Source organism: Lingula anatina, chromosome 2, assembly GCF_051362555.1.
Source record: "Lingula anatina isolate TDL-2025a chromosome 2, LinAna3.0, whole genome shotgun sequence".
NCBI lineage: Eukaryota > Metazoa > Brachiopoda > Lingulata > Lingulida > Lingulidae > Lingula > Lingula anatina.
In genome coordinates, this window is record NC_141768.1 from 18,213,125 (window position 1) to 18,231,177 (window position 18,053).

Consider the following 18,053-nt stretch of genomic DNA (forward strand, 5'->3'; position numbering starts at 1 on the left):
GTTTTCAAATGTTAACCATAAAGAGGGGAAATGCCTTTGTTTAATAGGACACATAATGAGGGACTCTTCTTAATAAAAAAATTAAACCAAATGCTGGTACCAGATTGTAGTTCACACCCTAGTTTTCAACCATGCCAACTTCATTCAGGGGGGAGGGGGATCCAGAGCTATTTTCTGACAGTCTTCCAAATTATCTTTGTTGATCCATTCTATAATTTTGACCCTCTTTCAACAGAAAAAATTATATACTTGTCAATGTAAACTAGATAATCTGACCGTCTTCTGGAAGACCCAGAAGACGGCCTAAATCTGCCCCTGTCATTATAAGAACTTATTCAGTTACAGAGTGACATAGGAAACTGATAACAATCTCACAAGAAATTATGAAACAGGGAAATAGAAGATTAATGCTTGCTCGTATGTGCAAAAGTACGTGGATCATGAATAAAGCAAGAAAAAGAGAGTTTTTGTGCTAAATTGCAATAATATTATGATAAGTTTTTCCAAGAAAAGAAACAAGGAAAAGGCTATTTTATGAATTGTAGACCTTTTTTACATATCAGTCTCCCTTAAATGATGGTAATAGTTAATAAATGCTTTAAACAGTTCGGACCAATAACTTTAAAAACTTTAAAAGGCTATTTGTTATAAAGGATCCTAAAAAAGTTTTCATTTTTGGTATCAAAAATTGTTGTTATCCCTAAGATTTCTCACATATCTTTCCCAAAGAAAATGGCATAACTTTTCACATTTTTGAATTATCTCTAATTGAAAGTTCTTAAAGAAAGGACCTCCCCTCCCCTGTGTGGTAATGAGTTTATTGACCTGAAGGACATCACACTGCAACGTAACCCTGGGGACATCAGGTCTCTTTGGATGAACTCCAAACATGGACATTGCTCAGCTGAAAGCTCGTTCCCATGCAGGACTCACATATTCTTAAAACAATCTTGTTCATTACTATACTGATATATTATTATTTGATCCCAAGTGACCAGATTGCCAGGTTGGACCTTTTTAATTACCTAAGATAAAAGACAAGTTTGGCAGGAGACTTGGAATATATATGTTCTATTCACTTTTGGTCATGTGTTAATGTCACTTACTTAGATTTGCTCACTTTTTCTGTGTGTGATAAAAAAGGGTGGGGTTAATAATTATCTCAGTGTGGGGATAAGTATCTGATTTGGCTTGCTGACAATGCATGCTGCTGTCCAACATCAGTATGAAACGATCTTTCTCTCCCACATCTGGGACCAGGCTCTGGAGCAGATAACAACAGTAGTTATCTGACTTATCACATGACCAGCCCATCAGGTCACTGACACTCATCATCCTATCCAAGATTGGTGGTGCCAATTGCAATACTGAATTGTTGCATCATCATTTTTTAAGTCCAGTATTGGTTTTTTTCTTTAATGTACATGTATTATATCACTCTACTGGATACGTAAGAACATTCTCTCTCATCAGACATGACATTTTAATAGAGCCCGATTACAGAAAGATGGACCCTAATGACAAAGATGTGAATTAACGTCATTTTAGAAAGCAATAAGGAAGTGACAATCAATACATATTGATGTGTTATAGATTGTGAGCTACAGAACCTAAGTGAAACCAACCAGGAAAATGTCCCTTGATAATATCTGCCAGCTTCTATTTGTTACCGCACTGCACCCAGAAGTCTACCATTATTTATGACCCCACTTTTCTCCCTATCTGCTGAAATCTCACTTGATTTTATGCCAAGTTATGAGACTTCATAGGCTACCTTGGGTGATATAAACTCAATTCTTGAAGAATTTGTTCACTGTGGGATTTGTTGTATGACAGGATCTAATGTTAATTACATGAAATAATTTACAGTAATGGTTTTCTTAGCATATTTGCACAGCTTTGCTATAGATCTTCTCTTTTCCTCTTTTTAAAGAACAGATTTTTTGAAATCTCTCCCCTTATACATTAGGTTCTAGTCACAAACATTTAACAAAAACTTATTTGTCTTTCATCTTTGCTCCTTAGTTAAGTAATGGCTGATTCAGAGGTACCCCAGACTCGCTCTCCTGAGCCTCTTACCATTACAGTTCTCCGAGCTAGAAATTTGGTAAGTCGTTTAATTTTTTTAATGTGATAGTTATTGAAATCTTATACAGATCAAAAGAATGATAGTATATGTAATTTTTTTGTCAAATGTATTTTTATATGGCAAATTACATTTTTTAATGGTATGTTTACTTCAAGATTTAAGCATTTTACTTTCACACATTTTCACGTGATGTCATTACCAGTGTAGTACCTTCCTGAAGTGCTGTTCATTTTATTGAAAAAAATCATTAATTAAATTATTCAAATACAGAGAGGATTGAAAGGAGAAAACCTAAACTCCTTGGTACGGGTTGAATTTGGTGACAAAGCCCTGGGAGAGACACCCAAAGTGGAATGCACAGCAGAAGTGGCTGCAGAGTACAACTTCAGCACAACAATTACAGCAACGTTTGATGACCCCCTAAGTCTGGACGAGCTGTCTCATAAACCTATTCTTTGTAAGTATATATCTCTGATCACTTATGATTTCAATTTATTGAATTGATTTGCTGCTTCTCTTAATTTGGAAAATGAGTTTTTTTTGTTTTGATTAGCAGGACAGATTGATTGCAAAATGCCATGAGTATTTAAAAAGTAATAATCCAAGCTAGATATTATATATTTTCATCTCCGTAGCAAAATGAACTGGCCTATTACTTGAAACAGTTTGAAGACAAATGGCCAGTTGGGCTTTGTCTGACGTGAAATGCTTCACTCATGATTCTTTTGTATTATCAAATTGTTTTAAGGAAGTCCTAAAGTGTGCACTTGCTTCCCTCCCCCCCCCCCCCCCCCCCCCCATGCCAGGTTAGTTCACTTAATGTTCCATTTACATGTAGTAGCCCTTTCTGTGGCCAAATAAATGTTGGAGGTTGTATTTAATTTGTTAAAAAAGCAATTTTCAGCATGATTATCAGTATTCCATACTTGCAGTTAGTCTCCTTCGGTTAATGACCTTGTTACCTTCAACTGATACACATTATTTGAAATTAGGATTTATACAAATTAAATTACTTCTAATGGAGATGCCAACATTTGCAAACAACTCCCAATGGTTTTATTATCTTATGTAAAGATTTTTTTATCTTTTAACTGTTTAAAATAACTAATTGAATTTTGATGTGTCAGTTTAGAAATAAATTCTGTGCAGTCCTTGAATTGAAACTATTTTTGGAGTAACATGTAGCAGCTCTAGAGCAGAGAGCTACTAAAATAAAATGCAGTGTCAAGTTTTTTTTTTGGTGAGAAACAATGTCATCAGAATCCAGAGAACCAGAATAACCAAAAGGCAACTGGTCAATCTACTGTAGCTGTGCATTATTCATGTACTACTTCCAGTATATAGACAACTTACTCGCATTTTGCTGCGTTCTCATCAGGACCAGAAATAGCCAAGCGGATGTCACTAGATGGCCATAATGCTTATACACAGTTTTTAAATCAGAGAGAGTGCACAGGTTGTGTGTGGGGGCCACAAGGTTGGGGGAGGGGGCAAGGTATGGCAATCAGTCTTTTTGTAATCTGGTTATATTGATGTGACCATTTAATTTTGTGGTGTTTGGCTAGAATTTAGGGAACTTGAACACAAGTCATCTTCATGTACATGTAACATCCTTGTTTTTTAACTCAAAGCTAAGTAATCAGGCTAAATTTATAATGCATGATGCTGTGTGTTTGGGGAGACTATGCAATTAAGGTTTATGGGCCCCAGCCCCTGAGAGTTAGAATCCCTCCCAAACCCCCCCCCCCCGCGATTGTGTTCTATAAAAGTCCAGTGGTAAACATGGCCATGGTCTGATTATTGTGGTTTTGAGTAATTTAAGGGTGCTTCATTGCACTTAATGGACTTTTTCTAAAAAGGAAATAAGCACATTAATCAAATTAAAAATGTGTTGGCTTCAGAGATGCAATTAGGTGTAACTATGATTTTGTCCCACTAATCTGCTGCTTTATCCACATCAAATTATCAGCCAGTTGGAAATCAGTGCTTTATATAATTAAGCATGCAACAGTATCCCCTGAGACTTGGCCCTGATTTTGGGACAAAACCATTAAATTGTTATTTCATGCTCTAATGGGATCAGAATATATGTTAGTTCACATTTTGATGATGATTTTAAAGAAATGTATTACCTTGGGAATCATTTTTTTATGTGATAATGTAATTTATGATCAATTAGTAGAATTGGTATGCCCAGGAATGACATGGAGCTCACACATTCCAAGCATGATTGTTGTTTTTTCAATTAAAGTGACTAGGTGCAATAAGTACATAAAAGTTAATTGTTTCACCACAGTTTTCTAAGTAGAATATGATCAATCAATGTCCTTAAGGTTTACGGTAATCCACCTTGCTGAATCTATGCAGATTTGAATATTTAATGAAAGTAAATGCTGTTGTATAATACATACTTAGTAGTTAATGATAAATTTGAAGTAAAAATATACACATTTCTGCGATTAAAAAATTGTGATTTGTTCTGTAACAATACTTCTACCTAGAGAGCTGAATAGTTCTTGAAACTGTCTTCCGCAATTAAAAAATTGTTATTTGTTCTGTAACAATACTTCTACCTAGAGAGCTGAATAGTTCTTGAAACTGTTTTTTTATATTTCTTAATTCAGTTACGGTGGTTGAAGTTTTGCCCAAGGAGAAAAAGCAAAAGGAGGAAAAGACCATCAACTTAGGACAATGCACTGCAGATTTACTTCCATTGATAAGGGGTATGACTTAATTTTCCCAGAAATTCATGCATTAGCACTGTTTTTTATATAGTATTTTGCATAATACTTTCCGTGGTTTCATTTCCACACACTTAAGATTAATAATCTCTGCAACTTAAAGCTGTGAATTGTGTCTACAGAAAATACGATAGAATTTGTTTTTCTTCATAAAGAATGAGTTTTATAAGTTTTTATAAAATTGCTGTAGTGCTTGCGTGAAAGCATGTTTTCATTGGGAAGAAAATGATATTGCGTGTGAGAGAGATTCCATTGTCTACTGTTGATGGTTTGCATTTGACATCATTATGCATGTACTAATAGTCTTTTAGGTATAGATTCTGTTTGAATGGGAGCTACACACCTGCAAACTATCAGTTAATTCTCACAATAAAAAACACATCTTTTGTAAGTGTTTATGAAACCACTTGCTGTTTTCCCAATAACAGAGGTGTTTTCACGCATACAAGTATCACTGTGTGACATTGCAATATGGTGCTGAAATCTAACACCCCGCCTCCCTTCCAATATTTGTGTATTATTCAAACTTCCTTTAATTTCAAAGAATGATGATATTTGAAATTATGTTACATCAATTTAATTCCTTTTTTTTAGAATGCGTGATATAAATATATGCATATACCTTATAAATACAATTTATATCAAATCCTATTCCAGGAGAACTGAAACATAAGTACACCCTCCCTGTGTATCCAGTACAGGCTTCTCCCATGGAAAACCTGCCTCCTGAACACCCACGGGTAGGTCTGGCCTTTATAGTACACAGCTATGTTTTTTATACACAAAGTTCACCATTTGGCTAAAACATTTCATTACTTGTAGATTAATAGATTTTAATTATTCACTAGTATTTTTTATTTACTTGAACCCAGCTCACTCGTCAGAAATTCTAGACCATTTGTATCAGGTATAATGAAAGAAATATTGTCTTGGGGAAATTTGTATTGTTTAAATGTTGTGAGTAATCACCATACTTAAGACTAGAAGTCAACTCTCATTTTGTCATCAGATAACAATAAGTTCCAGATTAATCTTATTGTTCTAATGCCTGCTTACCCTAGAGAGGCTCGTTTTTCAAAATTTATGTTTGTGAGCAAGGTTTTTATTATTCAGAGTGGGACTGACATTGTAGACAAAACATTGAACTAAGAGCCACTGCCAAGTCTGTTCAACAGCTTTTACTGCACCCAATATGCTTTGTCCACAGCATTATTTCAAGCACTTAACTATATGGTTGCAATCATGCTTTATTATCATCAAAAATTACCTAACCTGTTGCCTTTAATTTTATTATCACAATTTTAGATAACAATATATCATGATTTGTGCCTTGTAAATGATGCTCATCATTATTGTTATTCATCTTCATTTAGCCTGAAATAGATGTTGTAATCTCCGTGGAGAACCCTCTCCTGACTGAGCAGCAATTGAGTGAGTGTAACCTGATGCAGGTGACCATAGAGTCTCTGTATTCCCCTCCTGATGCTTGGCAGTTGACTGGACCCCAGTACATGTATCTAGCTGCTATGCCTATGCCCCTCACTGCTGAGGTAGGTCTATAGTCCTCACGACGGGGGTGGGAGTGGGGGGAGTTGACCATAAATTGGAACTGAGGGATTCTTCTACCAGAACCTTCCAACTAATACAAAATGATGTTGAATTAGCAGTGTAAGTCACAGAGAGAGAATTGATGGATAGACAGGTATAAAAGAGATAAAGGACTTGTGGGAGAAAAAAATAAAATAAAAAGTGTGGTCTTGCATCCTGTCTTTCTGAATAAGGCTGATTTACTATTAAATTTCCAGCCAAAATGATGGATAAACTAAGTGTTTTTTAATCTTTTAAGTAGTTTATTCTGCTACCATCATATTAAAGAAAAGTGTTTCCATGATTACAGAAAGAACAACCAATAGTTTATGCCAGCGGCACCCTAAAACCAGGGGTTGAGAAAGAACCTCCAAATAAACAGAAAAAATGGTTTGTTGGTGGCAACGCTCAGGGTCAGGCGGCTTACATACCTGACAGGTGATCATTAAGTTTCCAGAGAGTAAAGTATGAAGTGGAATGAAAAAAAAAATTAATTAAAACAAGTATATCATTATTTTGAGTAAGTTTGTCAATTTCAAACTCAATTTTAAAAAAAGCAAATATGTTCATTAAATATAGAGATAGGTAATTTTTTGTAATTTCTTGGAATTAGACTTTTGATTCTAGATGATTGATCTTAATCCTCTGCATAAATCATTTTTTGACCAATTGCAATCAGTTAACAACAGTTTGTATACTCCTGTGTTAACTGTGAGATCCCAGCTTGGTGGCTCTCTGTTACGTTAACACTCTTGGACAAATGTTTATTTTTAGCTTTCTGTCTGAAGACCCAGTGGAAGAGGAAGATGGTGATTTCCGTGCAAAGACTGATCGCGATCATCGTGAAGTCTCTGAGCATGACAAGAACAGGGTAACATGGAACACAGAGAAAAGATGTTACCTAGATGCTTCCGGTACAAAAAGGTAAGATACAAAACTCTCCTAATGCAGTGGACTGTCAAGTGATGTGTCACTGGGCCTGGGAACAAATAAAAAAAGATCAAAAACAATATATGGATGGAGTAAAATTTTTGCCCTTTCTTATTTTAAACCTATGTAATTAAAGCAGTTATTTGTATTTGTACCATTTTGGTCATGAAAATTAGCAAGAGTAAAGGATATATGTTTAATTTGATTTTTTCTAACAGCTTGCAAGAGAAGATAGCCAAGACTCGTTATTGGCCATTGGAAGTGATGAGAATTCCACTGCCTGCTGGCGGGAAGGGCAAGAAGGTGGGTCAACCATTTTTATCTCTTTTTTTTTTTTTTTTTTGTAAAATAATTGGTACATTAATATATGCTTATGAGTGAAACTGGCAGCTATGTGCATGTGTATATTTTTATTTTAACAAACTAAAAACTGATTTAGTAACATATATTGCTGTCTTATAATAATAAGGCATAGCACTAACATTTTATCTGTATTAATGGCATAATCTGTTTGGTTTTCATTTGTATTTATTAACTGAACTTACAACCTCTGCTTCACAATGGTTAAGTTACATTTTCAGATAATTTTTATTTCAAGTATACTGAAAAATTACAGACCATTCTATGCTGTGCAACCTTTGCGAAAAGTGCACATTTTCAAAAACTATCGAAGATTATTGTCTCACTTAAAACTTGTTTCAAAATCACATTAATTTTACTTAATTATAATTTTTTTAATGGTAACTTGTATTTTTTTCTAAGTTCATTTACCCTTTATCACTGTTGTCCATTCACTCACAGTTATTTTTATTTTCCTCAGTTATCTGCATATGGATTACGCACGGGGGTTGGTATTGTAATCTGTTCTTTCTGTTCTCTCTTATTCAATTATTGGAAAATATTACACCAAATTGTAACATATTTTCCACTACAGGGAGCAATTTCTTCTATCCTTGCCCAGGTTATCACTTCTTTGCTCAGTTATTCCGTAAAATTCCTGATTAGGTTCTGACTTTGATATGATTGCATGGAATTGCTTTTTCTTCCGATTACATCCCTCATAAAAACAGACCCTTATTTCCTCTTGGGCTTTCTGTATTCTTGGTAAATGCTTCTAATAACTTGATTCAATGAAACTTATTTTATGCTGTATCATTTGGGTATGAAATAGGAGCTTTTTTAAAAGGAAAATTACAGGGTTTTATAATTGGAAAATAATTTTTAAAAAGTGATTAGTTTAGGTGCAATACCCACTGTGTCCTACCCACTAATTATTATCAATTATTTTAAATTTTTCTTTTATTAGCAACAACATATTAATGGTTACTAATAACTCATTGTCACTAACCAGATTGTTTTCCCCCTTGCTTTAGTCTGTGGTGATGACAAGACTTACGTCTTACAAACTTGTGGTCAGTATTTATTCTTTAAAATATTATGCACATCTCACTGGCATAACATTTATCACATTAAGAAAATCAGTGTTGATTCTGCATGATCACATTTAATTTTGTCTTGCAAATCGCAATGTTTTTCTTTTCCCTTTGTCATAAGTGAAAGGTTTTTGTATTGTGCAAATGAAATAAGCTGTGAAAGGAAATGGCTATTCTCTTCTCTTTTTTAAGTTGTTATTCATGCACAGTCTGCACCAATAGTTATAGACATGTTTCTGATACACTGCCTTGCATGCTGCTATACTGGCTGCATTGTTCAATGTGCCTTGCTTCAATCACCCATCCCACTACACAGGCTCATTAACTGGTACATGCTGTTGTTATGTGTGAAATACAACAACAACAAATTTAGATTTGGAGGTTTGCATGAACTATGTATGTAAAGCACACCACATCTGCATGTTAGCATGCTTTGAAATGATACAAAGTGTGTATATCCTGTTTTTCATCCAATTTGTAAATTTAAGCTCATTTGCACTCAAACTGTGAACGATTTACTGTTTTCCCATGCATGCACAAAGAAGGTGTTATTTTCTGGAAAGATATTTATCCATCTGTATCAGCTGGTTGAATGTTTTATTACTTTTAAGTGTACAGATTGTGATGATATGAGACCTATTCAGTTAGAGCTGATTTCCAGAAGTTTTGGGTAAAATATACTGGTAACTTTCGACACATTGGAAATGTGAAAAAAATACTGATCTTTCTTCACTATTTTATGGAAACATAATTATAATTAATTGCATATATCAGGAAATGTATATATACATTCCTGATTCACGCCACAAGAAAGAAAAAAAAGTAATTAAGTAATATTAATTGAAGTTACGTTTTTGGAATATACAAGTATGTTACTGCAGTAAAGTTGTGACTTAACAAAAGTCATTTTATATTGGCACCAAAAATAATACCTACCATTCCCATTGAATTATATTATTTGAATTCAAAACTAATGTACCTTAAAGGTATATTTTTTCTAATCTAACAGGAGGAAGAGGGCACTATTTCTTATCATGGCATAGTCTATGTCAACATGGCACCACTGCTTTATCCTGGAGGTAAGTTTTTTTTTTCATTTTTCTTTTTTGAAATGAACAGGGTTTTTTTCTAGTCAACAGTAAAGAATTGCTGAATTTATTGGCTGTTGATTTCTTTCTTTGAGTGGAAATGTCTAACGGATTAATCATTTGAAACAATGCATAATAATGCAGTGTGTTTGCAGGGTTGCTTATGTTATATTATTAAAATCCAGTCATATGATTTACTTTGTTGCTTACCAAAGTAAAACGCCAGATAAACCCCAAACTGCAGTGAATATTGGTTAAAAAACTTTAAACTGATAACTATACACATGTTGTTGCAGTTGATCTGTCACTGCTTTGAAGAAATGGGGTGGCAAAAATGTTTTATTTCTTGTGCTTCTGCTTGCAGTTCAGAATAAAGAAAGTACCTATCTATTTGTCTTTCTATCTATAGGAATTCCCCTTTGTAGAGACAGCAAGGGTGGCTGACTTGCAATTTTTCTAATTTTCCCTGTCAATTTTCAAGCTTCATCCAAATAAGTCAAACTGTGTGTGCATGTAGGACTATAATTCTGGCAGATAACAGATGATTGTCTCTTTTTATTTGTAAGACTGCTTGATATGTTATGTCTCTGTTGAAATAGTACAAGATACAGACCCTATTAACCTATCTCCTATGACCCTTTTGATCCTATCCAGGGAACTTAGATACATGTCACTTCAAATCATGTCTTGAAACTTAAAGATTTGTATGGTGGCTCAGAAATAAACAATGAACCATAGTTGCACTGTGCAAATGAATGATATACTGTGCTAATGAGTTATATATGTCATCCATTATTTTATTTTTCTAATTCAAGTCCTTTTGCGCAGTTCAAGGAGAATGTCACTTTCCGTGGCCTAAAAATGAGTAAAATCATAAGTTTCTAGTCATGTGCAGTCATTTTATGTACATTTTGACCACTTAAGGGGTTAATGAGAGAAGTGGGAGCCATCAACCAGATATTGACGTCAGGAGTGATAGTGTCAATTATAGTGTGCTAAACAGCAGTGACGTCTGCTATAATAAACACCATTACAATGGGCGAAGACCTACACTTGCACCAATGACATCAATACCCAAGTGCGTAGTGATAAATAATTTTTTATTATTATTGAAACTCACATTGGCTACAATTCTGCCATGAGCAAAACCTTGTCAACAACACACTTATAACTAATATTTGTTGTGTAAATGGTGTGGATTGAATAGTATACTGTGTTTAACACCATGACTGTTTTTTTAGTGATATATATATATATATATATATATATATATATATATATATATATATATATATATATATATATATATATATATATATATGAGTTTCCGGAATAAAAGGTTCATTTTTTTGGCAAAACACTTAAGCTTCCCTCATCTCCAGATTTTCCAAGTACAGGTGTCAATTGAAAATTGATGAACAATTTAGATATTGAATGGACATAGTGACAGATTCCTATTGCTTTTCATTCACACTAATACCCATGGCATTAATAAAGCTGTTTCTGTAAATGAAATAAGCATTGTCACTTTTCATTTGCAGTTGACAGGTAGTTGATATAATATCACTTCAAAATGTTGTTAATGACTTCTCATGGAATGCTGATGTTTTTTTATTTTCTTTTTAATGCACAGAAGATTCATGGAACACACTTCTGTCTAAAGTAACTGATCCATGGCCATAAACCATATTTTTATCATGATCACATAAACTTTATGCCAAAGGCTGATGTTTTTACTATCTTGGTGATTCCACAATACACACCATTTTTAAGTCTCTGTGCATTAAAATGATTTCTGTTATTTTCATTCAGTGAAGCGAATCCGAGGTGCATATAAAGTATATGCATACAGTGACAATGAAATGGCAGAAAAGGTAAACTGATGTTTAAATATATGTTAACATATTAAATAATAGCAAATGAAGAATAAATCAATTGAAGAGCAAAAAATTTACGAAAAAGTTTGCTGTCCTTCTGTGCATGGCAAAGTGTGAGATTTTGGATAAGTCGATCACTCAACAGGGTATTTTGATTTTTTTAAGAAATGAAAGTAGTGGTATGAATTGACTGACATTAGACAATTGATGTCCTTTCAGACAAAACGCAGAGGAGGTCTGGCAGAAGAAGCAGCCAAGATTGCAACTGGAATGTTAGCTAGAAATGCAACATCTCCTTTTCCCAAAAAGGGTGGAAAAGATGCTGATAAGAAAGAGCCAGTTAAAAAAGGGGTAAGATTTTTTAAAAATATTTTTTTGGTTGCTTTGGGCTTTTGGGGATTTCTTATTATAATTATTTATATGTTTTTGCAACATTTCTGTTCTCTGTAGTATGCCTCTTTGATGACTAAGAGGTGTCTGATTATTGTGACATTTGCAAAAAAAGAAAGTTACCTTCTTTTGCGTAAATGTTTTTCATGTTAAAAGCAAGATTTCATTTCACATAAGTTCTGTAGAGAAGAACACCCTCTCTATTGCAAATACCACTAAACAGTATATACAGTAGATGTATTGCACAAAAGACATTGAAAAAGTTTTGAATCACTTCTTGATTTATTTTGTTTTTCTGTAAATATCAAATCTAGAATGGCAACAGTTTTAGTTGTAATTCAGCATACAGATAGTTAAGTGCACCATCCTATTAGTGAATACATTTAGCAGCTTGTTTTGATTGTTTTGTGCACAGTCTTATTTTTCATTTTCGTTGCCATAATTTTAGAAAAAAGACAAGGAAGATGAGGTTTGTATAGCGAGATATCAGAGTCATACAGGAAAACTATCTGTGTCCACAGTTTCATGTTTTGGTATAACTGTATAACTTCAACTGAGACCTTAGACCAATGTTGAAAAGGTTAAGATTTTCTTTCTGTGATTTTCTTGGTAAAAAGAGCAGTCTCTGAGCTAAGCTAGCTTCGTGATGCTACATCTATTAGCTTTGTTACTTGATATTGATGCCACGGATGTTATTCCTGTATGGCTCTGAATAAATGAATTGTTCATTGCTTTGATAGATGTGCTGTGCTGGGAATAGGAATAATTACATACATTTTCTAATACCTATAAAATTACTTAAACTCATGAGCATGATTTATTTTTAAATTTTCTTTCATTTCTATAGGTATCTGATAATAACCTAAACAAAGTAATGAAATGAGTAGATTGTCATGATAAAAAAAATAGAAATTGCCCTGTAGATTTTTGACAATATCCATCTTTTGCAGTGATCACATCACAGAAAGTCTTGTCTTGATTCTTTTTTTTTTATTATAACTATATGTAAATGAAAATTTCAACAGAATGAAGGAAACTTTTGATATAATTAAACATCCATTCTTGTTGTACTATCTATAAAGTTTAATTTAAAAGTCAAAAGGACCCAGATATTGATAACTCAAAAAGTAGAAAAGTACTCAGAGAGTGCTAAAAAGCACACAGACTTGTGCCAAGGCAGCTCACTTCCCACTATTATAACTTGATTATATTTAATAGATCACTGCCAAATTCTAATCCATTCTGTTCGTCCATTTCTGAATTATCCTGAAAATTTTATCAAAATCTGCCCTTATGAGTTAGGCTGTTAACTAACATGCCAACAAAGGCAAAAACATAACCTTCTTGGTAGAGGTTATAAAATGTGCAATGATATTTTTATTAGAAGTAAAAATAAACTACCAAGGGTGAAAGTTACCTTTCTGTTCATCCAAGAAGGTGATGCATTTCAGGCGATTGCCACTTTTTAAAGTGAAATTGATGCCATTTCATTGCCCTTTTCATCACTAGCTGGTGCCTGGAGCTGTCACACATTATCTATGATCAGAATAGCTTTCAGTTATTCTGTGCTGTCATGCTATATCTCTGCATGGACAAGAGGTGATAGACAAACTTGAATACTCCATTATTCTACTTAGAATTGCTTGTCTTAATTTAGTGCAAACATTAATTCTGGCAGTATTAATATTAGTTGCGTTTCCACATTTGATGAGGATATACATGTTGGAGTTTATGAGTTGTGTAGGTGCAAATGATGAATTTGATATTAAATGTCTTATTATGAAAAATTGATAATATACATGTGTATATGGCAGAATTACTATTTACGCTTCTTTTGGTCCAGTTTTTGTAGATGAATCTTGACAGGAGCTTCATTGCCAATAGACAGTACTTAATTAAAATAGAAGACATCCTCCTGCAGTAGAAATACTAAATTAAAAGATGACAATGGCCACCCTAGTTATATCAGAACTAACACAATTTCATAAATAAGCTTCTCTGGTTTGTTACTTCTATACTGTAAACCTGTTTGTAACATTAAAATATTTGTCACCAAATACTATATTTAGACCCTTGCCAGTTCTAAGCAGGGTTATTATCAACATATCTTACCATACAGGTAGATAATATTTTATATTTTATGTATTTTTATTATTCTGTTTTTCTCAATTTTTTTATGGAATGTGACTTAAATTAGATAGAAATATACTTTGATTCATTGATATATCACACTGGCATTAAAGGCTAGTTGGTAAAATGTATTAAATTTTATATCAGTGTAAATAACTACATATTAACTTGGATGGCAGAAGTGGAGAGAGGGTGTGTGTCTTGATAGAGATCTTTTGAATGAGAAGTTTACTACACTTCACCATAAGAAGTCCTTTTCACTTACCTTTTAATGTGGTCAAAGAAGCTGCCTTCAAAAATGCTCTCCCTTTCTCCTGGGAGTAACCCAGCAAAAGAGTGCTACTTGTCACCACCACCCATTTTCAAAGAAAATCCAGACAGAAGCATGTTTCCCACCCCACTCCTCTCCTTATATTCGAGCATAAAGAAATTGTAATAAAAAAGAGATTGTTTATGAGGAATCCTTATTTTAAAAGAACTTCAACAAGATGTGTTGTTTTTCAAAACATCCCTACTCCCCATCCCCTCTCTTCCCCCCCCCCTCCAAAAAGAAATACAGAAAAAACTTCATGTTGTCCAAATCTATAAGAAATAAATTCAGAAGCAGGAGACAACATATGTCAATTAATACACCCTTCTCCACCTCTCCATTCTTGATTAAAGTTGCATAAAGGACCAACTTGTGTCTGTATTGTGAATTCTGATGCAACCATCTGACTTTGTTTTGCACTGGGATATCACAGGTGATTATTGCCTATTGGATTCACGTCACAATGTTATTGGTTGCTGTTTTCTAACCTGTTGCACAGTTTTGTCATTTTATCCCAAACAGCATATACGGTTTATGATGAGAACAATGGTTGTTACTGACAAATACATATGTCACTGCTTCACTACAGATATTTTAGCTATCTGTTATTTTCTGAAGCATGGGCCTGTTGCTCCATAATTTTAAATTGATAAATAAACAGATTTGAAGTTGTTAGCCCCAATTATCTCTCTGGTTTGAAAATGAAAGACAGGAATTTTTTTAAAAATTCAAATCTTTCTGTTGATAAAATACTGATGGCAAAAATTGTTTAATCCAAGCTGTTGTTTTATTAATTTTAAAGAAATAAAAGACAGTTTGTACTTTTTTTGGTTGGTTATCTTAAGGTTCAAATCAAATGTCAACAGGCAAAAAAGCATAAACCTTGCAAGTTGGCAATTTTGAATACTTTTATTTCTAGTGCGTGTTGTAAATGACGATTTACAAATGATTTTATCTTCAGAAATTCTGTAAGGATGAAAGGTTTTTTATTTCAATTTCCCTAGGGTGTAGCATCAGTGTAATTTCCATGTTTAATCATCAGGTTATCTTCAATTGAAATGCATTTGGTGTGAAACCACATGGCATATTCTGCACATTGTCTTTTTTTGTCTAAATTTGCATTGACAGTAAACAGATGGCCGAGAGCTGCCTGTTCTATTACCAGGATCTTTAGAGTCAATTCTTTTCATGTTTTCAATTTTTATTTTATATATTTCTGGAAATGAATGATTTTTTTTTTTTTTTTTTTTTTGAATATTGAAAAAATATCTCATGAATCTCTAAAATATTTTTTTAAAAAAGTAGTTCAGATGGAGCTTGTAATACGAAAGCACAGTCCTTTTTCATTTCAACATATATCGTTTACATATATTAAAACTAAAAATGAAACTGATAACAATCACATCTCATACCATTTATTTCTTACACTTTTTTCTGTCTCCTACACTTTAAGGCGTCTGCCATGCTGAAGGCTGCGGACTCTACATCCCAGTTGGATGGAGAGGGGCCAGTCAATGTGGAGGGGCAGCAGTATGTTGACAGCAAGTCCTATGTAACATTGGAGATTGTGTTACACAGGGCTCTGGTGAGGAGGAGACAGCCCGAGGAGCTGGCCAAAAGGTAAAAACTGATGAGGTTATCCCAAATGCCTCTGTCAGATGAGAAATGGACAACCCACAGTTACCTGTCTATACCACACTGTTTTTGTAATAAAAATTGGAGCAAGCCTAATAGATAGTAATTTGCGGTATTAAAAGTGGCGATTTATGAAAGTTATAAAGAATATATACATGTACATAGGCTGTATGTTTGGGTAGAAAAGTAATACTCTGATGATTTAAGTTCTATGCCATTTCTCAAGTTGAGTTAACTAAGGAGGTAAAAAAGTCTACTTTTGCAGAAAAGGACCCCCTTTTGAAAATATAGATGGCTCCCATCCTAAAGTCATTTATCTTTCCATCTTTTAAAGGATCAAAATGAAGATTTTTTCTCCTGTTACAGTTCATTTACTCTTATAGCTTTTCTGAAAATTTCAAATTTTATGAAAATTAAAATATTTATAACGATTTAAACAATCTATTTTCTCCCAGGGTAGCAGAATATATTCCACCAAGGCCATTGTTTCCCAAGAGAACCAATGGCGCACAGCGGGTGAGATTCTTATGCTTTACCAGACACTATTTTTTTTCTCTATGAAAATAAATGACTTGAATATTAATGGGCTCAGTTTTTAATTGGTTATCTCAATTCAAATGCGACGTGGTATGTAAGTTGTCTTGCATCGTGCCCTGATTAGAATAAATATATGTGATACAAAGCCATGATTGTCTTACAAATATACTTGGTTAGTCTTACTGGAGAGATATCTAGTGATTGTTATATTGATATTGATGGAAATCTTTTTTTTTATTTCTCTCATTTAGGCTGTTGAAGATTTCCACAATCAAATAGCAAGTGTGTTCAGCATGGCCCTTGATGAGTTCAGGTAATTGTTCTTGACAAAGCGATTCAATATTTTTAGCCAGATAATGGCTTTTTTTTTTTCAAGGTCTTGCAGACAACGACATGCATCAATCTTTCCTTTCTATCTAAAAGTCCACCCTCTGTGCAGGGTATGACTGCCATGGTGAAATGTGTGAATAATGTAATGAAAAAAATTGTGAGTGATATTATGAAAAAATGCAGATATTTATTAATAAGCTTGTGTGCTGTCCTGTTGTAGTAGTCTAAGCCTGCAGATGTAAAAACAATTTTGCACTCAATAGTTTATGATGATGTTGATGATGGTTATTGTTGTTGTTGTTGTTGCTTAATACAAAGTCTTTTCTTGGTTTATTCATATTAAAAGAATCAATCTACTAAATCATTTATAGGCTTATGATTTAAGAAACCAATTAAAATGATAAGAAAATGTGTTTTTGTTACTCAGGGAGAAGTTTGCTGATGAACTGGGGGACACCTCTGTGACAGCTTCATTAGAGGACATGGAGAAACGGTATGTTAGGAGGGACATATGTAAACCTTTATTAAGCTCATGTCTGAAGCTCTCTTTAATAGAAATTGGGTCAAAAATGCAAAAAATGTTTGTATATGAGTGTCATTTTCTTTGCCTGTACATTGGAGATAAAGGCTTTTTACCAATGAATGCTGTAAGGAGAAGTCATTAACAAACAAAAACTGTGAAGAAGAATCCAGATTTAATAGTTCTGAAGAATAGAATCCGTAATTCACCCCTGTTAAACTGAAAAAGGTAAAATCGACCATCTCTTGATATGTTTGAATGTGCAAGGGTCACTGCTCATGTTCTGTTGCATTTCGTCAAATTTCAGGAGGCAGAAACTCATCTTTGACCTGAACTCCAGTGGGAAATATTTTGCCTTCAAAGAACAACTGAAGCATGCAGTTGTGAAAATTGTTAGGGAGAAGTATCTGAAAACAACAAGTTTTGCAACTGATGAAGAACTGCAGGTAATTGCAG

General features: G+C 33.7%; 1 protein-coding gene across 6 annotated transcripts in view; it reads left to right on the plus strand.

The window, feature by feature from the left end:
- Nucleotides 1-18,053, plus strand: part of LOC106171115 (cilia- and flagella-associated protein 70) — a 36,162-nt gene that overhangs the window by 7,753 nt on the left and 10,356 nt on the right. For 2 of the 6 annotated variants that reach the window (XM_087004447.1, XM_013551268.3), the window contains exons 2-20: nucleotides 2,026-2,107; nucleotides 2,360-2,546; nucleotides 4,714-4,812; nucleotides 5,488-5,570; nucleotides 6,204-6,380; nucleotides 6,728-6,855; nucleotides 7,192-7,341; nucleotides 7,566-7,650; nucleotides 8,168-8,194; nucleotides 8,721-8,759; nucleotides 9,790-9,859; nucleotides 11,681-11,742; nucleotides 11,965-12,096; nucleotides 12,584-12,604; nucleotides 16,029-16,195; nucleotides 16,666-16,726; nucleotides 16,999-17,060; nucleotides 17,505-17,570; nucleotides 17,905-18,043. In XM_087004447.1, the coding sequence (XP_086860573.1) occupies nucleotides 2,033-2,107; nucleotides 2,360-2,546; nucleotides 4,714-4,812; nucleotides 5,488-5,570; nucleotides 6,204-6,380; nucleotides 6,728-6,855; nucleotides 7,192-7,341; nucleotides 7,566-7,650; nucleotides 8,168-8,194; nucleotides 8,721-8,759; nucleotides 9,790-9,859; nucleotides 11,681-11,742; nucleotides 11,965-12,096; nucleotides 12,584-12,604; nucleotides 16,029-16,195; nucleotides 16,666-16,726; nucleotides 16,999-17,060; nucleotides 17,505-17,570; nucleotides 17,905-18,043 (1,830 nt within the window). In that variant the 5' untranslated portion in view covers nucleotides 2,026-2,032. The remainder of the gene's footprint in view (nucleotides 1-2,025; nucleotides 2,108-2,359; nucleotides 2,547-4,713; nucleotides 4,813-5,487; nucleotides 5,571-6,203; nucleotides 6,381-6,727; nucleotides 6,856-7,191; nucleotides 7,342-7,565; nucleotides 7,651-8,167; nucleotides 8,195-8,720; nucleotides 8,760-9,789; nucleotides 9,860-11,680; nucleotides 11,743-11,964; nucleotides 12,097-12,583; nucleotides 12,605-16,028; nucleotides 16,196-16,665; nucleotides 16,727-16,998; nucleotides 17,061-17,504; nucleotides 17,571-17,904; nucleotides 18,044-18,053) is intronic. The other 4 variants (XM_013551269.3, XM_013551271.3, XM_013551270.3 and 1 more) reach the window with 4 other exon arrangements.